Here is a 24,260-nt window from a genome sequence, read left to right on the forward strand (position 1 = left end):
TCCTGGTTTTTATTTTGTGGTTGCTGTTACCAAGGTCATCGTGGGTGAAGACAATAGCAAACAGTTTTTGAAGCAACTAGTTTTGAGAAGCTTCCCTAACATGGCTTCCACATCTGGTTTTAAAGAAATAAAATTATAAAACTATTTTTCCCATTATCCATTGTAATACTAAGACCAGCCTTTGTCAATCACTTTTAGTCCTTAAGACTATTGTTTAAAGCCATTATCCTTAATGTTAACTATTTCATGGCTATGCTGCTGCTTTGCCCTTTGACTGGGGCCTAAAGTTTATTGTGCCTCAGTTTGCTCAAATTATAGTTGTTGGACAACTGGAATGTTCATTAATAATAGAATGATAAAATCAATTGTGAGATAGTCATACTACAGAATTCACTGAAGGCGCTAAATAAAATAAAGTCAATAAATAGGCAGTGACACTTGAAGGAGCGCCAGGCCATGTTAGAATGAAAAACAAAAACACAAATTGCACACCTTTCTTTCTCTCCCTCCTTCCCCATCCCCACATCCCTATTTATGTAAAAATAAAATAACACCTTGCATATGTGTGTAGGTGCGTATGTGTACACAAAAGTGCAGGAAAGGAATGGAATAAGATGTGCTCCACCGTTTCAGGTGAGAACCCTGGAGGGCCAAGTGGTGGCAGTGGTTAATTTGGGAAGGGAGGTGAATAAAGGGAGTTTTTTTTTTCAAACTGCTAAATCAATTTATTTCTAAACAGAAATGAGGTTTAAAAAAAAACACAGCTAAATGAAGTCTTGATGTCTTTCATTGCAAGGGTCCCCAGAACAGTGCACTTTGCTCTCTGTAATGCCATGCTTACACATTCTTTTTTTTTTTTAAATTGAAGTCTAGTTGATTTACAAAGTTGTGCTCATTTCTGCTGTACAGCAAAGTCACTCAGTTGTACATACATATATATACATTCTTTTTCAGATTCTTTTCCATTATGGTTTATCTCAGGATATTGAATATAGTTCCCTGTGCTCTACAGTAGGACCTTGTTTATCCATTCCAAATGTAATAGTTTGCATCTACCAACCCCAAACTCCCAGTCCATCCCTCGCCACCGCCCCCCACCCCACCCCCAGCAACCACAAGTCTGTTCTGATTGAGATTTTTGACTGAGTATTTTATTTGACTCTTTTACAAGGACCCTGTAGTCATGTACGGCTTGTGTGGTTAATAAACCAAGATATTAAAAATATTAATACTGGTCACTTCCCCACAGGGCAATGGGGAGACCTCCTGGGGGACTGGAGTCTTTTGAGGCTGCCTAGTGAAAGGTGAGAAGCACGTGAGTCTCCTGGAGATGCAAGCTGGCCTCATGTTCCCTGGTTCAATTTATCAGGACACTCTCAGCAGCTACCAGAGATGATCAGTTCCAGGAGTAGCCAGAGCAGCAGGGTGAGGGAAAGTGAAAGTAAATAATTCCTCAAAACAGATTAAATTAAATGCATTTTTCATTCATTAGAAAAGAGAGCAGGCCCTCCTTTGTTTTATTAATATATTTAAGGAGAGTATGGATTTTTGCCTTTCTTGGCCTCTTTGCCTTGTTCCCACTGGCCCATGCTGTCTTTTTATTTGAATTATCTGTTTATTATATTAGGTTAAGAACCCAAAGGCCATTTTGCGCGGGACACACTATAAATACTCATTATCACGGTTATGTATTATTGAGCTGATGAAGGAAGACCATTTATGAAGAAATTAGGTTAGCTCAGTTTTTCTAGAATCTATTTTATTATCATCTGAAGATTACATATGCAGTTAAGAAAATGAACCAAATCATCCAGTTGGCCGTCCTCTCGGTTCTGACTGCACGGCTGTGATATTAGGGAACTAAAATATGGAGGCCAATACATTTATGTCAGCAATCTGCCCCCTCCCCACCCCTGGTTTGTACACACCTATTTCCATTCATCATTTTGACAGTTTGCACAAGCAAACTGTCCTAACTTTTTTCAAGAGCTCTTTTCACAAATTGAGTGTGATGTAGAATTAATCATCTCCGTTAGGCAGGAGCTGGGGGGACATTCATCCCCAAGGGGCATTTTAACCCTCGGCTTCCTCCATACTGTATCACAGGGATGTCCCAGCCGCTCACACCCCCTTCCTTCATCCCCAAAGAGCACTGTGTTCTCATTTGCCTCCAACTAAGTGAAGTGTGGCTCTTACTCTTGGGTTGGAAATATCCCTTTAATATATTACAACTTTTTCCCATTTTCTTCACAGCAGGGCATCATTATATTTATTGTTATTTTGCCTTCTTGGGAAGTGTCCTCCTAACCACTTCTCTCTCTTCCTCTGCCGCTCCTCACCACGATCTTTAGTAATAACACATAGCTAGAAAAAATTTGAAAAACGCTAGCTTCAAACAGAAAGTGCTACATATGACCCCAAAGAAGATGCAGGAGTCCTATTGGATATCTTTTTGCATTTTACTTAAAAGTGTTCTAGAATAATGTGGCAGAGGAGAAGGAGGAAGAGATGTAGTTTGCAATGGTCACAACTAAGAAAACTTTGGTGCAAATTTTTTACTCTAGACTTGCAGTATAAGCCTTGTTCGTAAAAACGACTGCCTTTATGCCAACTTTTACACAAGAGGGAGAAAATCCGAACCAATTGCAGTTAACTGTTTAAACTTAAAATTCCAGCTCTGAACCTCTATGCTGTTTTTTCCCCTTTCCTTGTTGCAGAAAAGAACACTCTGAAAACTATAGCCCAGATCTATAATTGTGAAGATGCTGTTAGATAAGAATGTACTGCTTTGCTCTCCCGCACTTAAAAAATTATAGAGATGCTGACAGTTTAGTGGAAGGAGTAGTATTTATATCTCAAAAGCATGTGGGCGGCCCTGACAAATATTAGTTACATAAGCCTAATGTTAGCTGTACTCAAATAAACACAGAATTGCTTTAAAACAGAAATTTCCTAAGCTTTTTCTCAAGCATGCAGATTCTGAGGAAGTAGATGTCAAGTGTGATTTTCAGCCTGAACTTTCTGTAGTGTGAAACCTCACTTCTTTCATAAAAGAGCTTTGAAACCAGAAACACAGGCTCCTGTCCTGAATCAGTGGCTAGCCAGTTAGGGACTTTGGACCAATCACTTCCCACTGTAAGTATTGTCCTATGCAAAACTGGAAGGTCAAGCCCCTTCAATTTTGTGATTTCATGCTTTTAGCTTCTTTTCTCCCATATACTATAACTCCTGCCTTTATTTTCAGTTGAGGGTTGTCTCAATATTACCCCCAATTTTTATAAGTCATTAAAACAGTGTGTTTTATTTCCAATTCTATGATCTCTGTTTTTTGGACTAGAGATCAAAGCCCCTGTTTTATACTTTTGTGGTAAATCCTTAGCCCTCCCACTGAAACAGCTTTGAGAAAGCCCATAAACAGCCCGGGAATAACACTGAAATGGTGAGAGAGAAGGTGGTATTAATATTCTGTGGGTTCCAATATGGACTTTAAGATTTTGTGGATTCTTAGAAGAATTTTCCTATTTGTGATAAAATAATTGGAATGTATTATTTTAATTATAAAGTTGCTGAACTAATAGCCTTTTGTTTAAATAAAAAAATTAATCTTAGTAACCTAGAATTTTACAGAAAATTGTGCAGAAGCCATTTGTTAATTCTTTTGGCCAAGTGGACATTTATTCACTCATTGATTTATTCAAAATTTATAGTGTGTGTGCATATATAAATATATATCTCTCTAATAATGGAGATATCGAGAAAAGCCACGCTTAAGGAGCTCAGAATCTGTTAAGGGAAATAAAGTACTTTGTGAACGTTAAAATAAAAAAGAAGGATAAATGATATAAAAGGAGAACAGCACAGGGGTAATGGATGTTGAGAGAAGGGTCAGGTATTGTGAGTCTGGTGAGAGGAGAGTGATAGGCTTTTCAGCCAGTATGAGTGGGGCTTGGCACATAGTAGGTGCTGCATAAATACTCATTGAGTGAATAAGTGAATGAAAGTGAGACACACAATTCCATCACCATCTCCATGTGAAGCATAATGTGACCTTTTGTATAGTGAGAACAAGGAAGCAATGAGCCGCTGCTATAAGTGGGTCTCACTTGGTAGACGGCAAGAGGAAAGAGTTTACAGAGATGGGGAAATCAACATAAACCATAACAAAGCTTTGCAGTGGAGTCCAAATGTATGAAACAGTGTCTGTTTTGCTTGCTTTGTGCCCTGGACTGAATGTTTGTGCCCCCGCCCCAAATTCATATGTTGAAATCTAGTCCCCAGTGTGATGGTATTTGGAGGTGGGGAGTTTGGGAGGTGATTAGGTCATAAGGGTGGAGCCCTCTTGAATTGGATTAGTGCCCATCAGTGTCCAAAAAACTTGCCCTCTTTTGCAGTGGAAAGTTAGAACTAGAAGATGACCGTCCATCAACCAGGAAGTGGGCTCTCATCAGACACCAAGTCTGATGCTGGTGCATTGATCTTGGACTTCCCAGGCTCCAGAACTGTAGGAGAAATACATTTCTGTTGTATGTATGGTATACCACCCCATCTATGGTATTTTGCTATAGCAGCCCGAACAGACTAAAACACTTGGTTAATCTTATTGTGGTATAAAGGAAAGAAGATGGGATTTAGCTTAAGAAGAACCCGGGTTCAAACTCTCATTCTGATATTTATCAGCTCTCTGTGCTTCTGTTTCCTCACTGGTAGTCTGAGGATACTACTTATCTGAAAGAGGTATTATAACAATTCAATGATATGATTCTATCATTCCTATTAGCTTTGTGATCCAGCTTCAGTTTTCTCATCTGTAAAATGGGCAAGTGGTAAGTAAAGATGATGTGAGATAGTATGTGTAAAATGCCTAACTCCCTGCCTTCTAGGTAGTCAATGATTGATTAATCTAGGCTATTAGTATTAGTACTAGTAATTTATATCTTTGGCAGATATAATTAATTTAATTATAATCTTATACACACTTAATATATCTTATACACATTTATACAGTAATGTTTCTACATTATTTATTTGTCTTATTTGGTATTAAAACTCCCTGATGGATATGGACTCTTATTTCTCCATCGTGTATATCAGGAAACCTAGCTCCGAGAGGTGATCTGATGCACTCAGGGTGATGCGTCTAGTGAGGGTGGAATCAGGCTGAGGTAGATTCTTTGACCAGGAATCCCACAATCTTCCTACAATACAGTAGGTGGAAGCCATGTCTACCATGTGTTGGTTATGTCAAACCAGAGAGCCAAATGCACCTGAGTTCGAACCCTGATTTTGCCCTTCATTAACAGTGTATTTCCAAGAAAGTGACTTTAGTGTCTCTAAAGCTTCAGAGGCCTTATTTGGAGAACAGAGCTTGTGCTATCTACTTTCTAAGGTTGTTGGGAAGATTATAAAAATAAAATGAAAAAACATATGTCAAGCGCCTGTCACTTGGAAACTCATGAAATGATAGCTAATTTTACTCTAATTTCTTGGTTGAGAAAGCCCCACCTGTAGAGATCTTCCCTTCTGGCCTTGCCCCAGTGCTTCGCAAAGTGCCATTTCTTAAAGAATGATAGATGAAGAAAGTTTCCATGGCTAAATATGCTTGGGAAGGGTGGGTGAAATGAAACTGAATGAGTTTCTTTTCTGCAGAATTTATTTAACAGGCCAATAGAAGATGTGAATCTTCTAAAGGGGGATCTGTGACAGCATTTCTGAAATCATTTCACTACACAATTCTCTTTAGTGGACCTTCTCATATGACTAACGTCCCATAGACATGCTGACTTAATCAAGCATCTTCCTGGGATAGACGAGGAAACTGCAGCCAAAGTGTCAGTCAGAGAAGCGGCAGAACCAGGACCAGAACCAAGTTTGCCCGATGTCCTTGGCCCTCCTGAGTTGACACCATTTAGTGTTAGCATGGCTCCCTTTCTCCTGCTGCTCTAGTGTCTGTTGCTGATCCTAAGAGGGTTAAAACATGGGATGCACAAAGGGAGCAAGGGAACCATGGAGGCAGCTAGTCAGAGAACATACAAGAAATGACAAAAAGGAGATTTGGAGCTGGATGGCAACACCAGGCAAGCAGACAAATGAATCCCAACTGTGGCATTTTTGCTTCTCAGTTAAGACCCTGAGTCCATGAGATGAAGATATTGAATAGTACACTTGCAACCACAGTATCAAGCTCCAGTCTAAGGCTGCCTGTTAATAGTACTCACTGCAGCGCAGTCACATAGCCATTTGCAGCCTGTCCATATTTTACTGACATGAGCAATTACATGTCCTGTAATGGCAACGAAGCAATAAAATTTATGTCTTGTCATCTTTAACAAGATTAGACATAACCCTTCTCATAAATGTAATACTGAATGGAGATTTTTAAGAACATAAGTATAGTTAAGGATCCTTGAGTTTATCCCTCATAGTTAATTAAAACCCTCCCCAGGAATCGGCAGATGATAGATAGAAGGATGTTGAACCTTTGGATTCATGGAAGGGTAAGCTGATGATATTTTCCATACCTTGCTCAGCTTCCACTGGGTTTGTGACTCACAGCATTGGTACCAGATAGATTTCAGAAGAGCGGCAAAGGGAGTGACCCCTATTCCCGTGGCAATGCACATGCTCACTGGATAGTGAAACACATCTGTCAGTGCAGCTCCGAACGGCCCGTCCACCGCCAGCCTGCAATCACAAAGTGTGCCGTTTGACATTCAGAACACTCCACTCTTGAAAACAAAGCCATCCTAAACGAGTGCTTTGTATAGGATATGTTAGCAAATGTGTGCAGGGAAGTTGGCTCTGTGCTTGAGAATGCCCTATTTGGACACACGTAGTGTAGGGCTGTGGTGGCCGGCCTTATGGCACGGCTCTTTTTTACAGTTCTTAGGAGTTTGTTTTGCCTTCAAGCATCATGAGGATTGGTAGAAGATGCCTTTTCTTTTCCTTTTTTTTCCCATCTGCCCTCAGAGGGAAAAAACAGAATCATCAAGGTGGCTTAGAAGGCTTACCTGTCCTTTTGCTAATATGATTCTCCCCGTTCCCACCTCTTCGTATGTTTATATAATTTTAGTCTAATGGAAGCCATTCATTTGGAATAAACATAATTTTGGAATAATTTGTCAGTTGTGTGGAATTTCTAAAACTCATTATTTTAGATTATGCGAACTCAAAAATCTGTGATAATTAGGCCAGGGGTGGCACTGATGTTTCATCTTTGCTTAGCAAATCTTTCTTTATAAGGATAATGCATATTCATTGAATAAGTGCAACTGTCTTTAACTTGGTCCTAAATGGACTGACCCCGGATTCTGCTCCATCTCTCATGGCCAGTTCTCCACACTGGCTTTTCTTTTGTTTCTTAACGTACACAGGACCCTCTTTGGCTAAGGGGCCTTTGCACATGATAATCCAACTAGTCACTTGGAATGCTCTGCCCCAAGTTCTCTCCTATCTTCTTATTTGGTTCATAGTTACCCTTCCATTAGGTCTCATCCCAATTATCATTTCTCTGGGGAAGTCTTCATGGATTTCTTAGACTAGGTTAAATCCCCTCTTAGATAATTTATAACACCATGCATCTCTCCTCTGTAGTCCTTATCACAGTTGTAACTTTGTAGTTGTTTTGGGTGGTGTGTGTGTGTGTGTGCATGACTTAATTTGTGTCTGTTTGGTCACTAGACTCTCAGGTCTGCAGAGGTAGGGACCATGTCTGTCTTTGCCCACCACTGTATCCCAGCACCTTACATGGAGCTGTTCAATAACAATTTATTGAATAAATTGTAAAGGGAATGTTTAAAATATTTCAGTCAACGGAATGTATTAAATAACCTCAACTATTCCAAAAGCACACATTTACATATGAACAAAGATATGCTAATTAAGAAGCTTCTAAGTTATTCATAACCATTCCCTAAGGAGTGTCTGTTGAAGGCACCCGAGGTTGCCCCTTTTGGGCTTACTATGTGTTCATGAAAGTTCAATTGGGCTTATTTTAAAATATTCCATATGCCAGACCTCCTAACAATTCAAATTAACTCTCCTCAAGTTATCTTAATTAATAAGGCTTTATTACATATTGATATATGGAAATAGAAGAATAAAAATAAAAGGTCATTAATCAGAAAGGGTTAGTATCTCAGCCCACGGTAGATTCTTTTATAAATAATTAGATAAGGGGAATTGAGAGAAAGAGAATAAATATGAAACGGTCCACGATTAAAGTGTCTTATTGTTAATTGTTTTTATAATTAGTTGTATTTGGGATTTATTTGACACTGATTTTAAACGGTAACAATTAAACCCAAAGAAGAATTGTGTCATATAATTCATAGAAGTGCATAATAAACAAATTTCTACATAATTAAAATTGAGAACCTAAGCTGGAAGCAGCAGGAGGAAATATTGAGTCCTACCTCCTAGTTCATACAGAGATTCCCTCCTTTCACATCCCTGATCACTAATCACTTTCCCACGTGAAATTGTAGGGCCCCTTGTTCCATAGAGGGGCAGGGAGGGCTAAGTATTAGACAGGTTTTCCTCATGTCTCACTGGGATCTGTCTTCCGACAACTCATGCCTTTTGCCTGCCTGAGAAACAAACCAGGTGTTTTCCCTTTCCTGCCTCTCAACCCTTAAACTAGTTGATCTAGCTATCATGACACCCCAATTGTTCTTTTTTGGACCAAAATATCTCCATCTCTCACAATGTTGAATTGGCTTCTTTTGCACAAATTCTCATTTGTCAAGTTCACTCAGTTACTTCCTGTCTGATGTGGATACAGTTTCTAATAAAGCAGCTTAGAAGTGAGTCCCCTTTCCAGCAGCCACATCACCTGGCCCTTGCTGCTACTGTCAGCAGCACCACCCACCACCTCATCAACCTCCCGTCTTGTCTCTCTGAACCCATGAACTTTATTCATCCACGTTGTCCCTCCTGTGTCATCAGCACTTTCACTGTCGACTCTGTGGTAGATGACCTTTCTTATTTTGCCAATGACAATGGTAGCTAACTTTTTTTTTTTTTACTATGCATTATGCTAAGGGCTTCATATGGACTGTCATATTTAATCCTAAACAGAACCTATGTACTATTATTGTCATCTTCATTTTACAGATGAGGAAACTGAGGCAGGTGTTACATACATCCTCCAAGATCCCATGCAAAATTGGGCTTTGAACCCAGGCTGTCGGACGCTGGAACCCTTGGCTCTGGGCAGTAGATTAAATCGCTAAAAACTCTAACACAGACTCTGAGAAATTCCTCCATTTTACTTCAGAAGGTGAGGTCTTTTATTTTATTTATTTATTTTTATTGAAGTATAGTTGATTTACATTGTTTCAGGTGTACAGCAAAGTGATTCAGTGATACATACATATATATCTATTCTTTTTCAGATTCTTTTCCATTATAGGTTATTGTAAGGTATTGAATACTGTTCCCTGTGCTATACAGTGGGTCCTTGTTGTTTGTCTCTTTTATATACAGTAGTGTGTATCTGTTAATGCGAAGTCTTTTAAAAGAGCTTCATTGTCCTTTTTCCTGAGTTCAGAGGAAGAACTTCCCTGCTCTTCACTAAGCTTTGCATGTCCTCTTGGGGTCCTCAGTCACTGCTTGTCTCACAGGTTCCTGGGACTGGATTAAATCCTTTCTGGGTGCAAAGCAGTGAAAAATTATGGTACTCTCCCTAAATTGTTCCGTTTAATCCAAAATTAAAACAATGATGAGAGGTAAAATCATCGAAGAAGTTCAATAAGATTCTGATTTGTCATGTGCTGACGATTTAAACAAATTCTAGGTTTTGGGGGGTTTCTTATGCCTACACATATATAGAGGCAGAGGTCAAACGAAGTTAACAAATGAAGGGAACCTGCACTGTGTACAACGACTCATTTTTATTCACTTGGTAAATATTTATTGAGTGCCAGCTGAGAGTTAGGGCCCGTTCTGGTCACTGGGGACAACAAAGTGAATCAAAGAGATAAAGTCCCCATTCTCGTGTGGGGAGATAAATGGTAAACAAATAAACAACTAGGTATTTAGTGTGTCAGGTGGAGAGGAAGAAAGTAAGGCACGGGGCACAGTGACCACGACGAGTGTGGAGTGTCTGTCGGGGTTGCTGGATCACAGGAAACGGGAAGGGAAGGCCTCACTAGGAGACATTAGAGCAGAGACCTGGGGGCAGTGAGGGGGCGGCCAAGCAGAGACCGGGGGGAAGAGTGTGCCAGGGAGAGGGAGCTGCAGCGGCAAAGGCCCTGAGGCGAGTGTGCTTGGTGTGGGAGGGAAGCAAGAGGCTGGAAGAGTGGCTGAGTGAGCGAGGGAGCAGGTGGTGCAGCAGGGGTGCCCAGGGAGGTCTGGGGGCCAGATCATGTCAGGCCTTGCGCTGAAGATGCACTCTGGAGATAAAAGCATGCTAAGTATCATACGATATTATGTGGAACCCTAAGAAAAAGATACAAATGAACTTATATACAAAACACAAATAGACCCACAGGCATAGAAAACATACATATGGTTACCAAAGGGGAAAGTGGGGGAGGGATAAATTAGGAGGTTGGGATTGACATGTACACACTACTGTATATAAAATAGATAACCAACAAGGACCTCCTGTATAGCACAGGGAACTATACACAGCATTTTGTAATAATCTCTAAGGGGAAAGAATCTAAAAGAAATAGATATATGTATATAAGTAAAATGGAATCACTTTGCTGTACACCTGAAACTAACACAACATTGTAAATCAACTCTACTTCAATAAAACAAAAAGAAAGAAAGCATACCGACTACGGAGAAACACTTCCCGAGCTCTTGTTGGGGGACTGGCTGAAATGAGAGCTGGTTTGTGAAGAGGAAGGTTGGTCGATAGGCCGGACGACTGTATACACTCAGAGCAGAAACCAGGCTAGCAAACAGGATGAAGGTATCCACCTCGGCAATGCCAAGGGAGGGCTGGGACCTGTGTGTGTGCATGCATGTGCGTGTGCGTATGTGTGTTTACTTTCATTCCTGATTTTAAGCATTCACACTACACTCTGAACCTCAGAATTCTGTTACATGGCTTCCTTTCCATGATAAAAAGGATAAGGTCTTAATGGAATAGTCAGATGTTGTCTTGTGACTTGGGGCTCTAGTCTGAATAGATGATGTTTGTACTTGGTTTATCATCACACTGCTCTTTAGTACCAGTGTTTGAAATGAAGACTGTGGCTCTTCCCACCCACCCAACACAAGCAAGCCCAGTGCTACGTAGTCACAGTTCAGTGTCCCATGGGAAGACAGAGGAGGGACAATAAGCTGAGTAGATCCTGTGCCTTAAATTTATTCTGGTGCCTAGTTTACCACCGGTAAATATTTGTTAAATTAAATGAGTTGAAGCGTCCATCTTGGGTCCAGGTATTCATTCCTCATCAAATATTTACTCTGTATCCACTACGTGTCAGACACTGTTCTAGGCATGGGACGTATAGAGGAGGACAACCTCTTGCCCTTAGGAAGTTCCATTCTAAGTGTGTCCTTACTGGGTTCACCACCTGAAGTCTTGTAGCTGTGGTCACCTGCTTGGCAGTTCCTGATACCCTCCAAGGATGGCAGAAGAGGGGATGTCTTGATGTTTCTTTTGAAATATCCAATTCCTTCACAAAGTTTTTCTCAACATTTTTTTGTGTGTGTCCCTGTTTTTCTGGGTCCTTATTGTGTAATCCTGCCGCAAGAGTGGGAATCAATTCTAAGCCATTGTTTACTAAAAGGAGCCAAGGACACTGGGACTTCTGTCGCATGCCCAGGCTTTTCTGAATAGGATGTTGTTTTGGATTCAATTGTTTAGTCCAGTTGATATGCTGAAATCCTATCTTCCGATGTGACCTTATTTGGAAATAGGATTGTTGCAGATGTAATCAAGTTAAGATGAGGTCATCCAGGAAGATGGGCCCTTAATCCAGTGTGACTGGTGTCTTTGCAAGAAGGGACCACAGAAACACAGAGACACAGACACAAGAGGGGAGGACAACATGTAATGACAGATGCAGAGACTGGACTGTCACAGCCGCAGCCTCGGAACGCCGAGGATGGCTGGCAAACCACCAGGAGCTGGGAGGAGCTAAGGAAGAATCCTTCCTACAGCTTTCAGAGGGAGCACGGCCCTGCTGACACCGAGATTTCAGACCTGCAGTCTCCAGAACTGTGAGAGATAACAATTCTGTTGTTTTAAGGCCCTTGGTTCATGGTACTTTGTTACGACAACTCCAGGAAACTACATATGGTATCAGTGTTATTCCACTTTCTCAGGTCTACCCATCATCCTTGTAGCAAAATTAAATCATTTGTTTGCACACCAGTGTTGATTTCAGAAGTCCTGGAGAATGGAGGCAATGTTTTGCCATCTTTGTATTCCTGGCACACAGTGGAGGTTAATTAATACTTTTGACAATCACACATGTGGGACTGACAATGCACACCACCACTAACTTTCTTGATTCTCAGATTATTTTGTCATTTTCTGAGCTTTAGTCTAATCGTTTAGCTCTTTCTCCAGTGTATGGAGGCTGCCAGGTTAATTTGGACTGTAAAGCATCCTTTTTACGAAGACCAAACTTTACAAATACAATTGAAAAACCTCGGACCGTGACAGCAAAAAGTTCACTGGGCTGCCTTACTCATCACAAGCTGCTTATAATTTGCCAAAGTGATGTTTTGGACCTGGGAAAGCAAAATGTTTCCTCTCCCTGGATCATCACCTGTCTTGAACATTTGTTTTTTAAAGAAATGTACTTGCTCCAAATGGAAATCTGCTGTGTTATATTTTTTTAATAGAGAGTCTCAAATTTTATAAATGGATTCAAATTTACCATACAGAATAAGATATTGCAGAAGTTGTTAGCATGTTGATGCACTAAAGGACCTTATTTTTTATAACATTCTAACTTACACATAAAAAAGAAATGGGCTCCCACCTTGGCAGGCTCCAGGGCTCCTTCAGGGCCTGTCCGTCTGCCCCAAAGGCCTTGCATAAAGCTTCTGTCCAGTCTCCTGCTGCCCGGATGTGCACACTGAAGAAGTCCTCCTGGGGAGCGGAGGTGAGGGTGAAGGGGTGCCACTCTAGCGAGGATATGGACGGGCACTGGATCAAGACGTACTGCCCCGGTGCCATTTTAAAGCCACGCTTTTTCATGTGAAGTTCCAGCACTCCAGATGGATGGCTTACCACCTAAATCACAGCAAGAGAGGGGCTGGTTCTTTCACTCAGGTTAAATACGAAGACAATGGCCTTCATTCCATCAAAGGTTTTAAAATTTTTATATCAACTTTTCTGAGGTAGGATTGACACAGACCATTCTTTATGAGTTTTCAAGAATCGTTCCAACCCGGACATGAAAGTGATGGCAACTCCAGCACGAACGGCATTGACCTCCTTCAGCGTGCTAGGTAGGAAATTTGGGTAGCTGCATCCAGGCGCAAAGTGGTGTCCAGCACGTGACTGTTTGTCCCAAGTGGCCACTATTTCGATAGCACAGTTAATTTCAGGCCCAAGAGAATATAAACTAGCATATCATCCACAGCACTTAATCATGCTTAAAGTTATCAAAATAGCCACAGAATCAACTCCGTGTTTTAAAATATAGGTCCAGTTTGTTACTATTTTCAATGATGTGCATCTTTTCCTGCTTCTTTGTGAACTAACCCTGGTATTTCTCCATTCTGAGTAAAAAACAGCCTTCGTACTCTGAAATGTTTTATTCATTTGGTTTGGTTTTAGTCAAGTCTCGTCCAATCTCCTACCTAGGCTCTGAGTCTTAGATGTAAGAAAGCGTGATGCAAAGGCTATTGCTTTTTAAAGAGCTCTATAACTTGCTACTTATCAGAGACAATGAACTAATTTCCCTTCTTAGACTTCCCTCTTGTTTCCAGGCCCCCAGGTCTTCTTTTGTGGCAGGAGGTATAAGGGGGCAGAATCTAGTGTCTAGATACTGTGACAGTATTTTTCCATTCAGAAGAGAATTTCACAGCATTTTAATCATTAGTTTCTCCTCTCCCTACTGATACTCGTTCTGATTCTGCTGTTAAATGGTCTCCCTAGTAACAGCTCGAGTAGATTTCCAGAAGTTTTACTGTCTGGCTCTTGATACAGCTTGATATCCTTTGGTGCTTAACTTAAAAACAGCAACAGGGAAGCAGTTTAAAACAGAAATATGAAGCAATTTCTGTGCATCTGCGTTCATGAAGACAGTTAAAGAGACAGAGTATTCTGTTAATATTGTATTCGCAAAGCTGCATGGGTTTGGTTAGCAGAGAGTTTCTTTTAAGAGATTGAAACAACTAGGGGGAGAGTCTGGGGTAGGCTTTCGGTCTCCTTGGCATTTATTCTTTTTTAAAACATTTTTTGGCTGCACCGCGCAGCATGCCTGATCCTGGTCCCCAACCAGGGATTGAACCCCTGCAGTGGAAGCATGGAGTCTTAACCACTGGACCTTCAGGGAAGTCCTCCTAGGCACGTATTCTTGATCTATCTGCTGAGGTCTTCCTCCAGCACGAGGTAAAAATTGGAGAGCGGTGAGGAGGGAGGGCAAGATTGGAAAATATTACCACCGTGCCTTCATTCCTTAGGGCAGGGCCCTTCCTCTCCATTTTGAACCCCCCCAGTGCCCTTTCTCCCTTTGAACCTGAGGGTGACTGTTCCCGCATCTTCTGTTGAGTGGTTCCAAGTGAGAGTGTGTGTATTTGAAAATATGTGAACATTATTTGCATGTTCGCAACGTTCGTATTTTTATGCTGTGGAGGAAGTGATTATACTCTAAGTCACTATGACCCATGTAAAGCGTACTCAGCCCTCCTGCGTTTTCCCCCTAGAGAGACACCGAAATAAAGAGAAATACAGATGACTCCAGGGCTGCACCATAACCCTTATCAGAATTCTGTGTACCAGTCAGAGCCCTGCTCCCTGTCTTCAGTAAAATTAGTCTCACTAAAAGATGCACAGGATACAAGAAATTATTAGAACAGAAGATGAGCCTCTAAATTACAGATGGTTCTGCAATAAAAATGGCAAATTAAAAACTTGGGCTAATAAAAAATTTTCATCTACACTCAGGTTTTTATCCAGACATAAACCTGCATGCATACCTTGGTAATGACAACTTCTTGTTGAAATCGCCAGAACCTAAGTATTCTTTCACACGCATACAAGACCACAGGGCCTAAAACCCATTTCCAAGCCTGCAGAGAGAGAGGAAAAGGAAATGAAAATAGAATCCAAATATTTCCAATTTGAACCAATCAATATGTAACATGACGGAGTTTAGACATTTTCCTTTAAGTTTGGGCCAGTTATCAACAACAAAGATATCTCCTTGTATTAAATGCTATAACATTCAATTATTCCTTGAAGTCTACAAGCTTATTTAAGAGACTAAACCCTTCTGTATTGGTTTTTAGGCTTACTTGATCAGTGATGCTTTTATGTAATTAGAAATAATTGCATTTGCAAAGAAATAGAAAGCAGATTGATGTTTATGTCATATATGATAGGGTCATAAATGCTCCCAAACTCAGCCAAAGTCAAAGGCTTACAAACTACATTACTGAGTTAATAGGACACGAAAATTCAATAAAAATGTTTCGAACAGTAATTTTGGGGGCCAAAAATGCATCACAACTTGGGGGATCTGCCTAGAGCAACTCACACACCCACCCTCCCACTCCCACTCCCACACATGCGTGCAGCCAATGTTATATGGAATAAAACAAACTTAGTTTCTCAGCACTTTATTTTTTTAAAAGTCTTTCTTTATTGAATTTGTTACAATATTGCTTCTGTTTTATGTTTTGGTTTTTTTGGCCACGAGGCATGTGGGATCACAGCTCCCCGACCAAGGATCGAACCCACACCCCCTGCATTGGAAAGCGAAGTCTTAACCACTGGAATGCCAGGGAAGTCCCCAGTTTTCAACACTTTAAATCTAGGTTTACAGAATCAGAGCAAAAGCCTCAACACTTGTCTGGAGAATTTTGACAGGGAACTTCCCCATTCTGTGTTAACCTTTTATGAGTATAATCTGCCTTACTGAGGGTCAGTTTACCAGCAGGCCACTCTTGTACCGTGGGTTGAGTTACAGAATTAGGTGTGTGCTTCCCCTAAAAGGCAAGGAATGGCAACTTAAAATTTTTGAAGATTTGATATCTAGGTTTGATATCAAACAACCTTCTGAGGCATATGATATTCTCTTTATTTTGCAGAAAAGGAAACTAAGGCTCAGCAAGATGAAACAAATTGTCCAGGGTCACAAAGGTGATAAACAAGGTGCACAGTGAAGACATGAACTGGTCTTGACCACCCAGCCTGTGCTCTTCCCATGTCACATGCTTCTTTCTGTCCAATGCTGACATTAGAAAGGGTACGTATTTTACAAACTATTAGAGACTCATTAATTCATTGAATTTTAGGAGGATAAGGGTTCTTGGATATCTAGTCTAGTCCTTCTTTTAAAGAAGAAATAACATAACGTTCTGGGAATGAGTATGAGTTGCCTAGGGACACAGAAGGCGGTCCCAAGAGAGCCAGGACTAGAACCCAAGCCTTCTCCTAACTTCCCCGAATTCCCTCCTTGGAATTCTAAATCCACCGACCTTACTCTTAGAATCCTATCTCAGGAACACAAAGGGTGTCCCCTTCTCTTGAACTCAGATATTCACTAAAAACCTCACCGACTGACTCATCACCTTCCTTGTTCATTACTCCCCTATCTATTATCCTTCTCTGTCTTTTCTGTTGACATGACGACACAAGCCCTTCAGCATCATTTTTGCTTCTGTTATCTTTCCTGTTTCTTCTAAATCTCTTTTGCTTATTTCTAGGTCTGTTTGCACTGCACTTTTTCTCACCTACATCAACCTTCTGTGCTTTTTCCCTGGGAGCCTCTTGTTTGCCTGACAAAGGCTCGATTTATGTAGGCAACACAAAGCAATTTGACCCACTTATTCTTTTCTGCCTCAGTGGGGTTCGGCAATGTGTGCAGAATAGCAGAGAGAATAAAACCTTCTGTCCACCTATGCTGTGGGTGAGGTAAGGATGATGATCAGAGTAAGGGATGAGGCAGGAAGGGGTAGACATGAAGGATGCGGTTGGACGAAAGCAGTGAATCCTTAGGTCTCTTATGCTCGAATGAACCAAAAAATATTTTGAGAGTTGGCTTGGATATTTACAGAAATGATAACAAGGATGCAATTTTTTCTATATGAGCTTAGAGAGAGATTTGCAAAAACACTCCCATACTTTCTATGTAATTTTACAAGTAATCTTCCACACCCATTTTAGAAAGTTTGCGACATCATACACTTCATTTTGTTGGTGTCAAGTCAGTCATGCTCTCTGCTTTTTCCATGTTGACAAAATGGAACGGATTATTTTTCTTTGTACGGTTAGTCAGGGAGGAGAATGTAAGCTATTAATCCTTGGCTCTATCTCTATCTAGTATATAAATTGCTCCAGGAGGTGAAAGCCCAGTTTAGTTACACTGTGATACTCCTGGGGCCCCTGGAAGGTAGGAATGGAGGGAGAGGATGGCCAGAGATGAATATTCAAAGATAAATATCCCGGCAGTGATGACCAGGATAGGCAAGAGCAAGTAAAAACAAGAAGGAGACACGGCCCAGAGCGGGAAGGGCAAGGTAGAACTTGGACTGGGTCCCAGAAGACCTGGCTTTTGGTCTTGGGGTAACCATCCCTCACCCTATGCCTTTAGGAAAATCTTGGGTATTTTTATGTTCAAATTTTCTGCTTTATAAAATGGGAGAATTGAAGGAAATTATTATTTGGGTTCCCTCCAAGCTCTTATATGTTTTAGCTCTACTCACAGAGATAAACACAATGTCGGGGTCATAGAGCTGTAGATAGCAGCAGAGAGCTGACAAAATGAGGAGTGGAAGGAGGCCAGAGATTCAGAATGAATGTCAAAGAGTAGAGAGGTGAAAGTTCATGGCCACAGAGTTAGGAGCTCTGGCTCCTTGATGTGATTTTGCTAGGAATGCCCTTTGTGACCATAGGTAAGAAATAAAAGCTCCTTGGACCTCTATTTCTCCATCTATTAAATAAAAGGTCAGGTCTATTTAGTATCTAAGTTTCTTTAATGTTAAAAGACCTGTGGATTTTTAGCTTTATTTTTTCTTCTCTAAAAATACTCAAAAAGTCATGGTACAGTGAGTATTTTATGATAGAAATAAAACCATGTTGATTTAAAAGCTGCAGTAATGAAACTTGTTTCCTCCACTTTCACTCCTGGTTTTTCATTCCTACCAGAAATAAGAACATGCTGGCTTTGATTTTATTTTATGTATGTGTTTATGAACGGCCTCTTTTTCTAGACAATAAGATTTCCAGGAGCGGAAACCACATCCCTGAATCCTGCGTCTACTGCGATGCCAAGAATATAATAACCACTCGGCAAAAGTTTGCTGAATTGACTCTACCTCAGTTAAAGCTTTTTCCTATACCATTGACATCATTCCCTAGTAATTTAAAAAGTGTCAGTCTTATTACTATTATTATTTGTTAATGTTGCAGTTAAATGAAATAAGGTGCTTCTTTGGCTAAGGAAGACCAAGGCATCTTTTGGGATGGATTTTGCATGAGGAATTCTATAGAGTCTGGAGTCTTGCATGTGTCTGTGAGTTTGGGTAGAGAGAGGGGGAGTGAGACAAGTGGGGGAAAAGGGGATTGCAAAGTATAACTGTTTCCTTTGATCAGTTCAGTTTATATGAAGTGATGTACAAAGCATACTTAGCTCTACCGTGGGAGTAGTACACCCCTAAAGGTGAACTGATAAATATTCTATTGAGAAAAGCACCATGAAAATGCACCGAGTTAAGAGAGGCAAAGAGGAAGAGATGGATTCCTGCAAAGACGGGGTAGGTGCGGTGCAGTGAAGCGAGGGCACTTGTCCTTGGGATGCCTTTTGGATTCAGTGTCTCTAAGACATCAGAGAGAATATCGTACAGCTCAACCAAGCGGTAATTGCAGAGCCCACACACGCTTTGAATCAGGATCCATTAAAAATAATGGGAAAGAGTGACAACCTGAGTTTGGGTGTGCAAGGAAGTATAGCAGGGGAGAGGGAACAGGGAGGTGGGTACGTTCCCCCCTTCTCATGATAGTTAACGTCAGCAGACGCTTCTGGGAGCAGGCTCTAGTCTGTATTCATGAGGTGTGGGAGAGTATTGATTTTTTTATGGAGACACTGTAGCTGAACATTTTAGTGAGGCATTCATGCTCCTCATTAATATGCAGGCTGGGTAGTGGCTCCCGATGGTTGGGTTTAAGACAGAGACAATCTATACCGGCCATTAAAAGAACCACAGTCTAATGGACACATCCATTCCACTTCTCTTGGTTTTAAACATTCTTCCTAGCTGTTTCCACTCTTAAAGTCCAGCGCTTAATTTAATAGAGTTAGGGATTTTCGAAAAAGTCAATCATTATATTCTTCATATGCTGATGACATAATTTCCCGAATCCTCACCATTTATATACTGAAAACTATCTTCCCATTGTTTAATGATACATATTTTTTGGTACTTGTTTCCTCCTTGTTTTAATCTGCTGGCTTTATTTACTTTACTTCATGCATTACCCAGCTGCCCCAAGGTTTGCATTGTTCTAAGACCTGTGAGGATACCAAAGAGAATTACTATTTCTATTTATCTATGCCACCAAGTGTCATGCTTACAGCATACCTTGGAAATCTTACTTTTGAGATCTTGTGGACATTATCGTCTACTCTAGTTAAGTCTATTTGGGGCTAATATTCTCATTATTTCAGTAGTAAAAGCTTAATTAGAACAGGAAGTAAATGCGCGTAAACTCAATTTTTTCCATCTCGAAAGTTGTGGAAAGAAAGAAGGCAAGCTTATAAAGAGGGCATGATTCTCATTTGGTCGTCGCCTAATGTTCATTTGGGAAGGGATGCTATTAATTCTCAGAGTGGAGGGGGCAGTTGTTCCGGGGGTAGGGAGCTGAGTGCAGAGGGAGGTGAGCCAAACAGCTTTCTGACTCCTCTGGAGACAGGACTGTGCTTTCGGGGGGGGGGGGGGGTGGGCTCTGAATTCCCACCCTCTCAGCCATCCATATTTAAATGTAAGTGCAAGAACACATTTCAAAATGAACAAAGTGCTTTTGGCAGGCAACCTCTCGTAAAATGATCCATAACTCGAGTTCCCCATTAGCACACTTAATAAAGAGTTGGCTTTGTCTCATGGTGACATGCGCTGTTCTTTTTTCAAGCATATAAAAGCTCTAGCTATTTCGACTGTGGCGACAGCTATTTTTAAAAGCTCCTGGGCTCATTCTTACCGAAGGTTCCTTGCCAGAAAATTGAGGCACGGGGCACTGGGCAGCTGTCTGCCACTCCGCGAGGTGTTCTCTACAGAAGGTGACGTTGTGTAGCAGAAGACTCTCAGCGGTTTGCCCTCGAACAATCCGACTTGCCATTAAAAACAAAACAAAACAAAACCGCCAAATTTGAAACTGATTTTGTGCAGTGTTGGGATGCCACAGATACATAGTCTACGACGGACTCTGCAATAACATTTCCACTGTCTTGAAATCTGGGCTGGGGTGTATTTCCCTGAGCATCTTTAAAAATAGGAATTTAAGAAGCTTCGAGTAACTCTGAAGATACCAGAAAAGAAGTACCCCTCGGTGGTATCCTGTGTTAAACTGAAAGCGTCTGTGTTAGAGAATTAATAATGAAGGGAAACTGTGGGAACACATCCTTTTGTAGACTGTTGACTTTAATTAGGTTACGTCTTGTCCTGAGTGCTGATTTGGGCTAATTGGCTACCTTTGTACTATTTGGAAATTTTGCAAATTTATTGAACTTCTACCCTTCCTGGTTTGTTTCTGAAGTTTCTGAAGCACCTAGAAGTTATCAAGTGAAGAAGTCAAAAGAAGTGCCCTGAATAATGGTATTTTTCCCGCCAGTGACCGAGAGCAGGCGTAGTATTTGACAGGGTAAAAATAGGTCAGTGTGAAATGCGCCTTCAAGACGATATTGTTGAATTGGAGAGTGAAAAAGGAAGCTGACCTTCGTGAATGGAGCACTGGATCAAGAGTCCTGTGGTACTGCTATATATATATATATATATATATATATATATATATATATATATATTTTTTTTTTTTTTTCCATTTTTTGGCCGTGCCATGCAGCATGTGGGATCTTAGTTCCGTGACCAGGGATCGAACCCATGCCCCCTATAGTGGAAGCATGGAGTCTTAACCACTGGACTGCCAGGAAAGTTCTGATCCTGCTATGTTATATTTGCTATAGATGCAGTACCCATTGACCCTGGACAATTCGCTTAGGTACAAATTCCTCCCTTTACCCACTGGTGCACAGGCTGTGAAGCATGTGATGCTGAGGTCATGTAATCCAGGTGTTGCTCAATTCCTAGCAGTTTATGAGTAAAATACATGGATTAACTTTTGAGGAACATGATCCTCACAGAGAAAATTTAGCATGACACAGCTCAGGTCCTGGGTAGCCTGTGGAGTAACATGTCTCCTTTTGCATCGTAGGGCCTGGGAGGAGGGCACGGCAATGCCCTTGGAAACAGCCTGGAGAACTGCCATCCTGGCCTTTGTCCCAGTCTGTTTTATGGAAGTCATCCAACTTGATAACATCCCACTGAGTTAGATGAGCAAAACTATCTGTGAATCTCCCATGAGCAAATGATGCCCAGACAGAGGAAGGGTGAATAAAAAATAGGAGCCAGAGGAAAAGAATCTGTCAATTTTAACACCTTCGTTCTCAGGCCTTGGACAACATTTCTTATTTTACCTAAAGGAACCTCAGAACACTTCTCAAATGCAGTAGGTATCTTTTTAAAAATTTTTAAACTTTTTATGTCTTCATCTATGCCATCCCAAAATAAGAAGATTAGTGGGCTTTAACACATTCCAATAATCCTACTTGGCATTTTTGTACAGAATTTGCAAATTACTTTTTGCTGTAAACAGTAGCTGTAGAATACTTCACGCTGAGAAGATTAAATGAGGCCCTTATCCCAAAATAAGCCTTCCAACTAAGTTAAAATGACTAAAAAAAATTTCATCTTATGAAATGTTATTTGGATATTAAAAAATATCTCCAGTGAAACACTGCCCATTGAAATCCTCTTGCGCTTCTACAATGGACCAGGGCGTGAATGCCGGGGAGGAAGGATCAGGGCGACGCACGTGTCATTTTTGTGAAGAGTTCTTCTAGACACATGTGAATTATGAAGAGCCTCTCAAGCGAACTACAGGGGTTAACACCCTGGCACCGGCAGAAGAGGCCGCAGAGAAAGGAAGGCCTGACAGTCTTTGGGGTGGAAGGCTTGGGGACTACGTACCATCCACCCCACCCTCCAAATACAAAAAGTCAGGATGAGGGATGGCACATTCAGAAGAGTCAATTGCAGGTATTTTAAAGTTAAAAGCCCTTAGCCAGGCAGCAGCATCAATATGAACATTGACTGACTAGGTTTCTAAAGGTTAGCAGAGGGATGGCCAATTTTTTAGGGTAAAATACACCCCTGGGGCAATTCTTCCTCCTACAATGTCTGTGTCAGACAAGCAGACAGATGATGGGGGAGCTCTTAACTGGGCAGAGGCAGTGGCAGCCGCTCGGAGCCCCTTCAAGAAGTGGAGGGCTGAGATGAGGGGTGCTTCTAGTGTGGGAGGGAGACTGGAGGACGCAGTTGACTTGCTGGGAGGTGCTGATCGAGAAGAGCTCCCAGAGGGCCCCGCATGGGATCCACAGTCACCGCGTGGTGTGTGACTTGCTTGGCCATCCAGCCTCTTGGGCCGTGTGCTTGCCCTTCCAGGTCTGGGCAGAAACAGAGCCCACCTCTGAGACTCGGCCCCCCTGCACTCTGCAGCTGCCGTGGTGGGAAAACAAGGTGCAGGACATGGTATCATGTGAGTGTGGGTAGCAGATGAAGAACTTCTGGCAAGCCATACAGGGCTTTGCAATATCACCAGGTACGGTCTTGCAAGTGTCGAGGAATGGTTTATTCACGAAAGTAGAGACCCAATCTTCAGGGCTTGTTACGAGTAAAGGTTTGGTTGCCTGAAGACCGGTGTCTTGGGTCTGACTGCCATTTATTTGTCCTGGGATCTTGAGCGAATCACTTAACCCTTTGAACATCTGTTTCCTCCTTATGAAATGGGGAATAACAGCACCGTCTCTATTGGACAGGACGGTTTTCAAGGTCAAATTGATCATGCATATACATAAATGTACTTTGAAAATTTAACATGGGAAAAAAGGGCATCAATTTATGAAATAATTAATATGGGACAACCTAGTTTACAGACATCAATTGGTTAATTGGTCTAGAGCCATTTTGGTAATATTTAAAGAATTGAAAACATTACCTTTGAAGGTGCTATACTTCAGATGCTGCTGCTCTAGCTTCCTGATGAAGGAATTAAGAGTTATCAGGTGGGTGTTGAATGCCAGCACAGCATTTTATTGGATATTTGAGGAAAAAGGATTCCTAGAGGTCAGACGGGGAAACTGAGGTTCAGGGAATTGAAAGCCTTGCACATGGTCGCTCAAGACCAGTGGCAGAGCCTAGGTCAGATTGGCTATCTCACACACTGTCCCCTCCCCAACACTGGGATGATTTTGGTCAAGCAGAAGTAAACTCTGGGTGTCAAAAATATATATCCCAACGAATCCCATATAAATTGGATCATGAAAATAGGTTCTGAATGAAACAGAGATCTATTGTTACTCAGCATTCATTAAAATTCTTATATACATGTCAAGACTCTCCAACAGAGTTAGCTAGGAAAAGTATAATCCTTCACCATCTACGTTGCTTATTTTCAGTATTATTAAAAAGGTGTTTGGCACAGAGAATGTGCTTTTTTCATACATTCTATGTGTCCATTAGTCTTGAATGTCATGTTTTTCCATCTAAAAGACTTTCTAAGACGCTGTAAGGACTCACCCTGCCCCGTGGATAGCCAGACCGATAAAGAAGATGATAAAAACGTGGTGTGTGTACCAGAACAACTCATAGGACGCCTGCCGGATGAACTCGGTGGAAGAGGTCATGATCAAGATCAAAGCCAGAGAGATCAACAGGCCAGTAATACCCGCGACTGTCCTTAGCAACTCAGTGATTGTGTTCTAAAAGAAACAAGCACCATGACATTAATGTCTCAGTCCTGTTTTTCCATTTTAGGATCAATATTTGAGAGTCCAAGCAGGTAGCAATTC

General features: G+C 41.2%; 1 protein-coding gene across 1 annotated transcript in view; it reads right to left on the reverse strand.

The window, feature by feature from the left end:
- NOX3 (NADPH oxidase 3) overlaps positions 1 to 24,260 on the reverse strand; it is a 58,038-nt gene that overhangs the window by 20,825 nt on the left and 12,953 nt on the right. The window contains exons 6-10 of the mRNA XM_079939443.1: positions 23,989 to 24,170; positions 20,339 to 20,468; positions 15,118 to 15,210; positions 12,951 to 13,204; positions 6,519 to 6,681 (exon numbers count right to left, since the gene is read on the reverse strand). Of these exons, the coding sequence (XP_079795569.1) occupies positions 6,519 to 6,681; positions 12,951 to 13,204; positions 15,118 to 15,210; positions 20,339 to 20,468; positions 23,989 to 24,170 (822 nt within the window). The remainder of the gene's footprint in view (positions 1 to 6,518; positions 6,682 to 12,950; positions 13,205 to 15,117; positions 15,211 to 20,338; positions 20,469 to 23,988; positions 24,171 to 24,260) is intronic.

This window comes from Stenella coeruleoalba (genome assembly GCF_951394435.1).
Source record: "Stenella coeruleoalba genome assembly, chromosome: 12".
NCBI classification, from domain to species: Eukaryota; Metazoa; Chordata; class Mammalia; order Artiodactyla; family Delphinidae; genus Stenella; species Stenella coeruleoalba.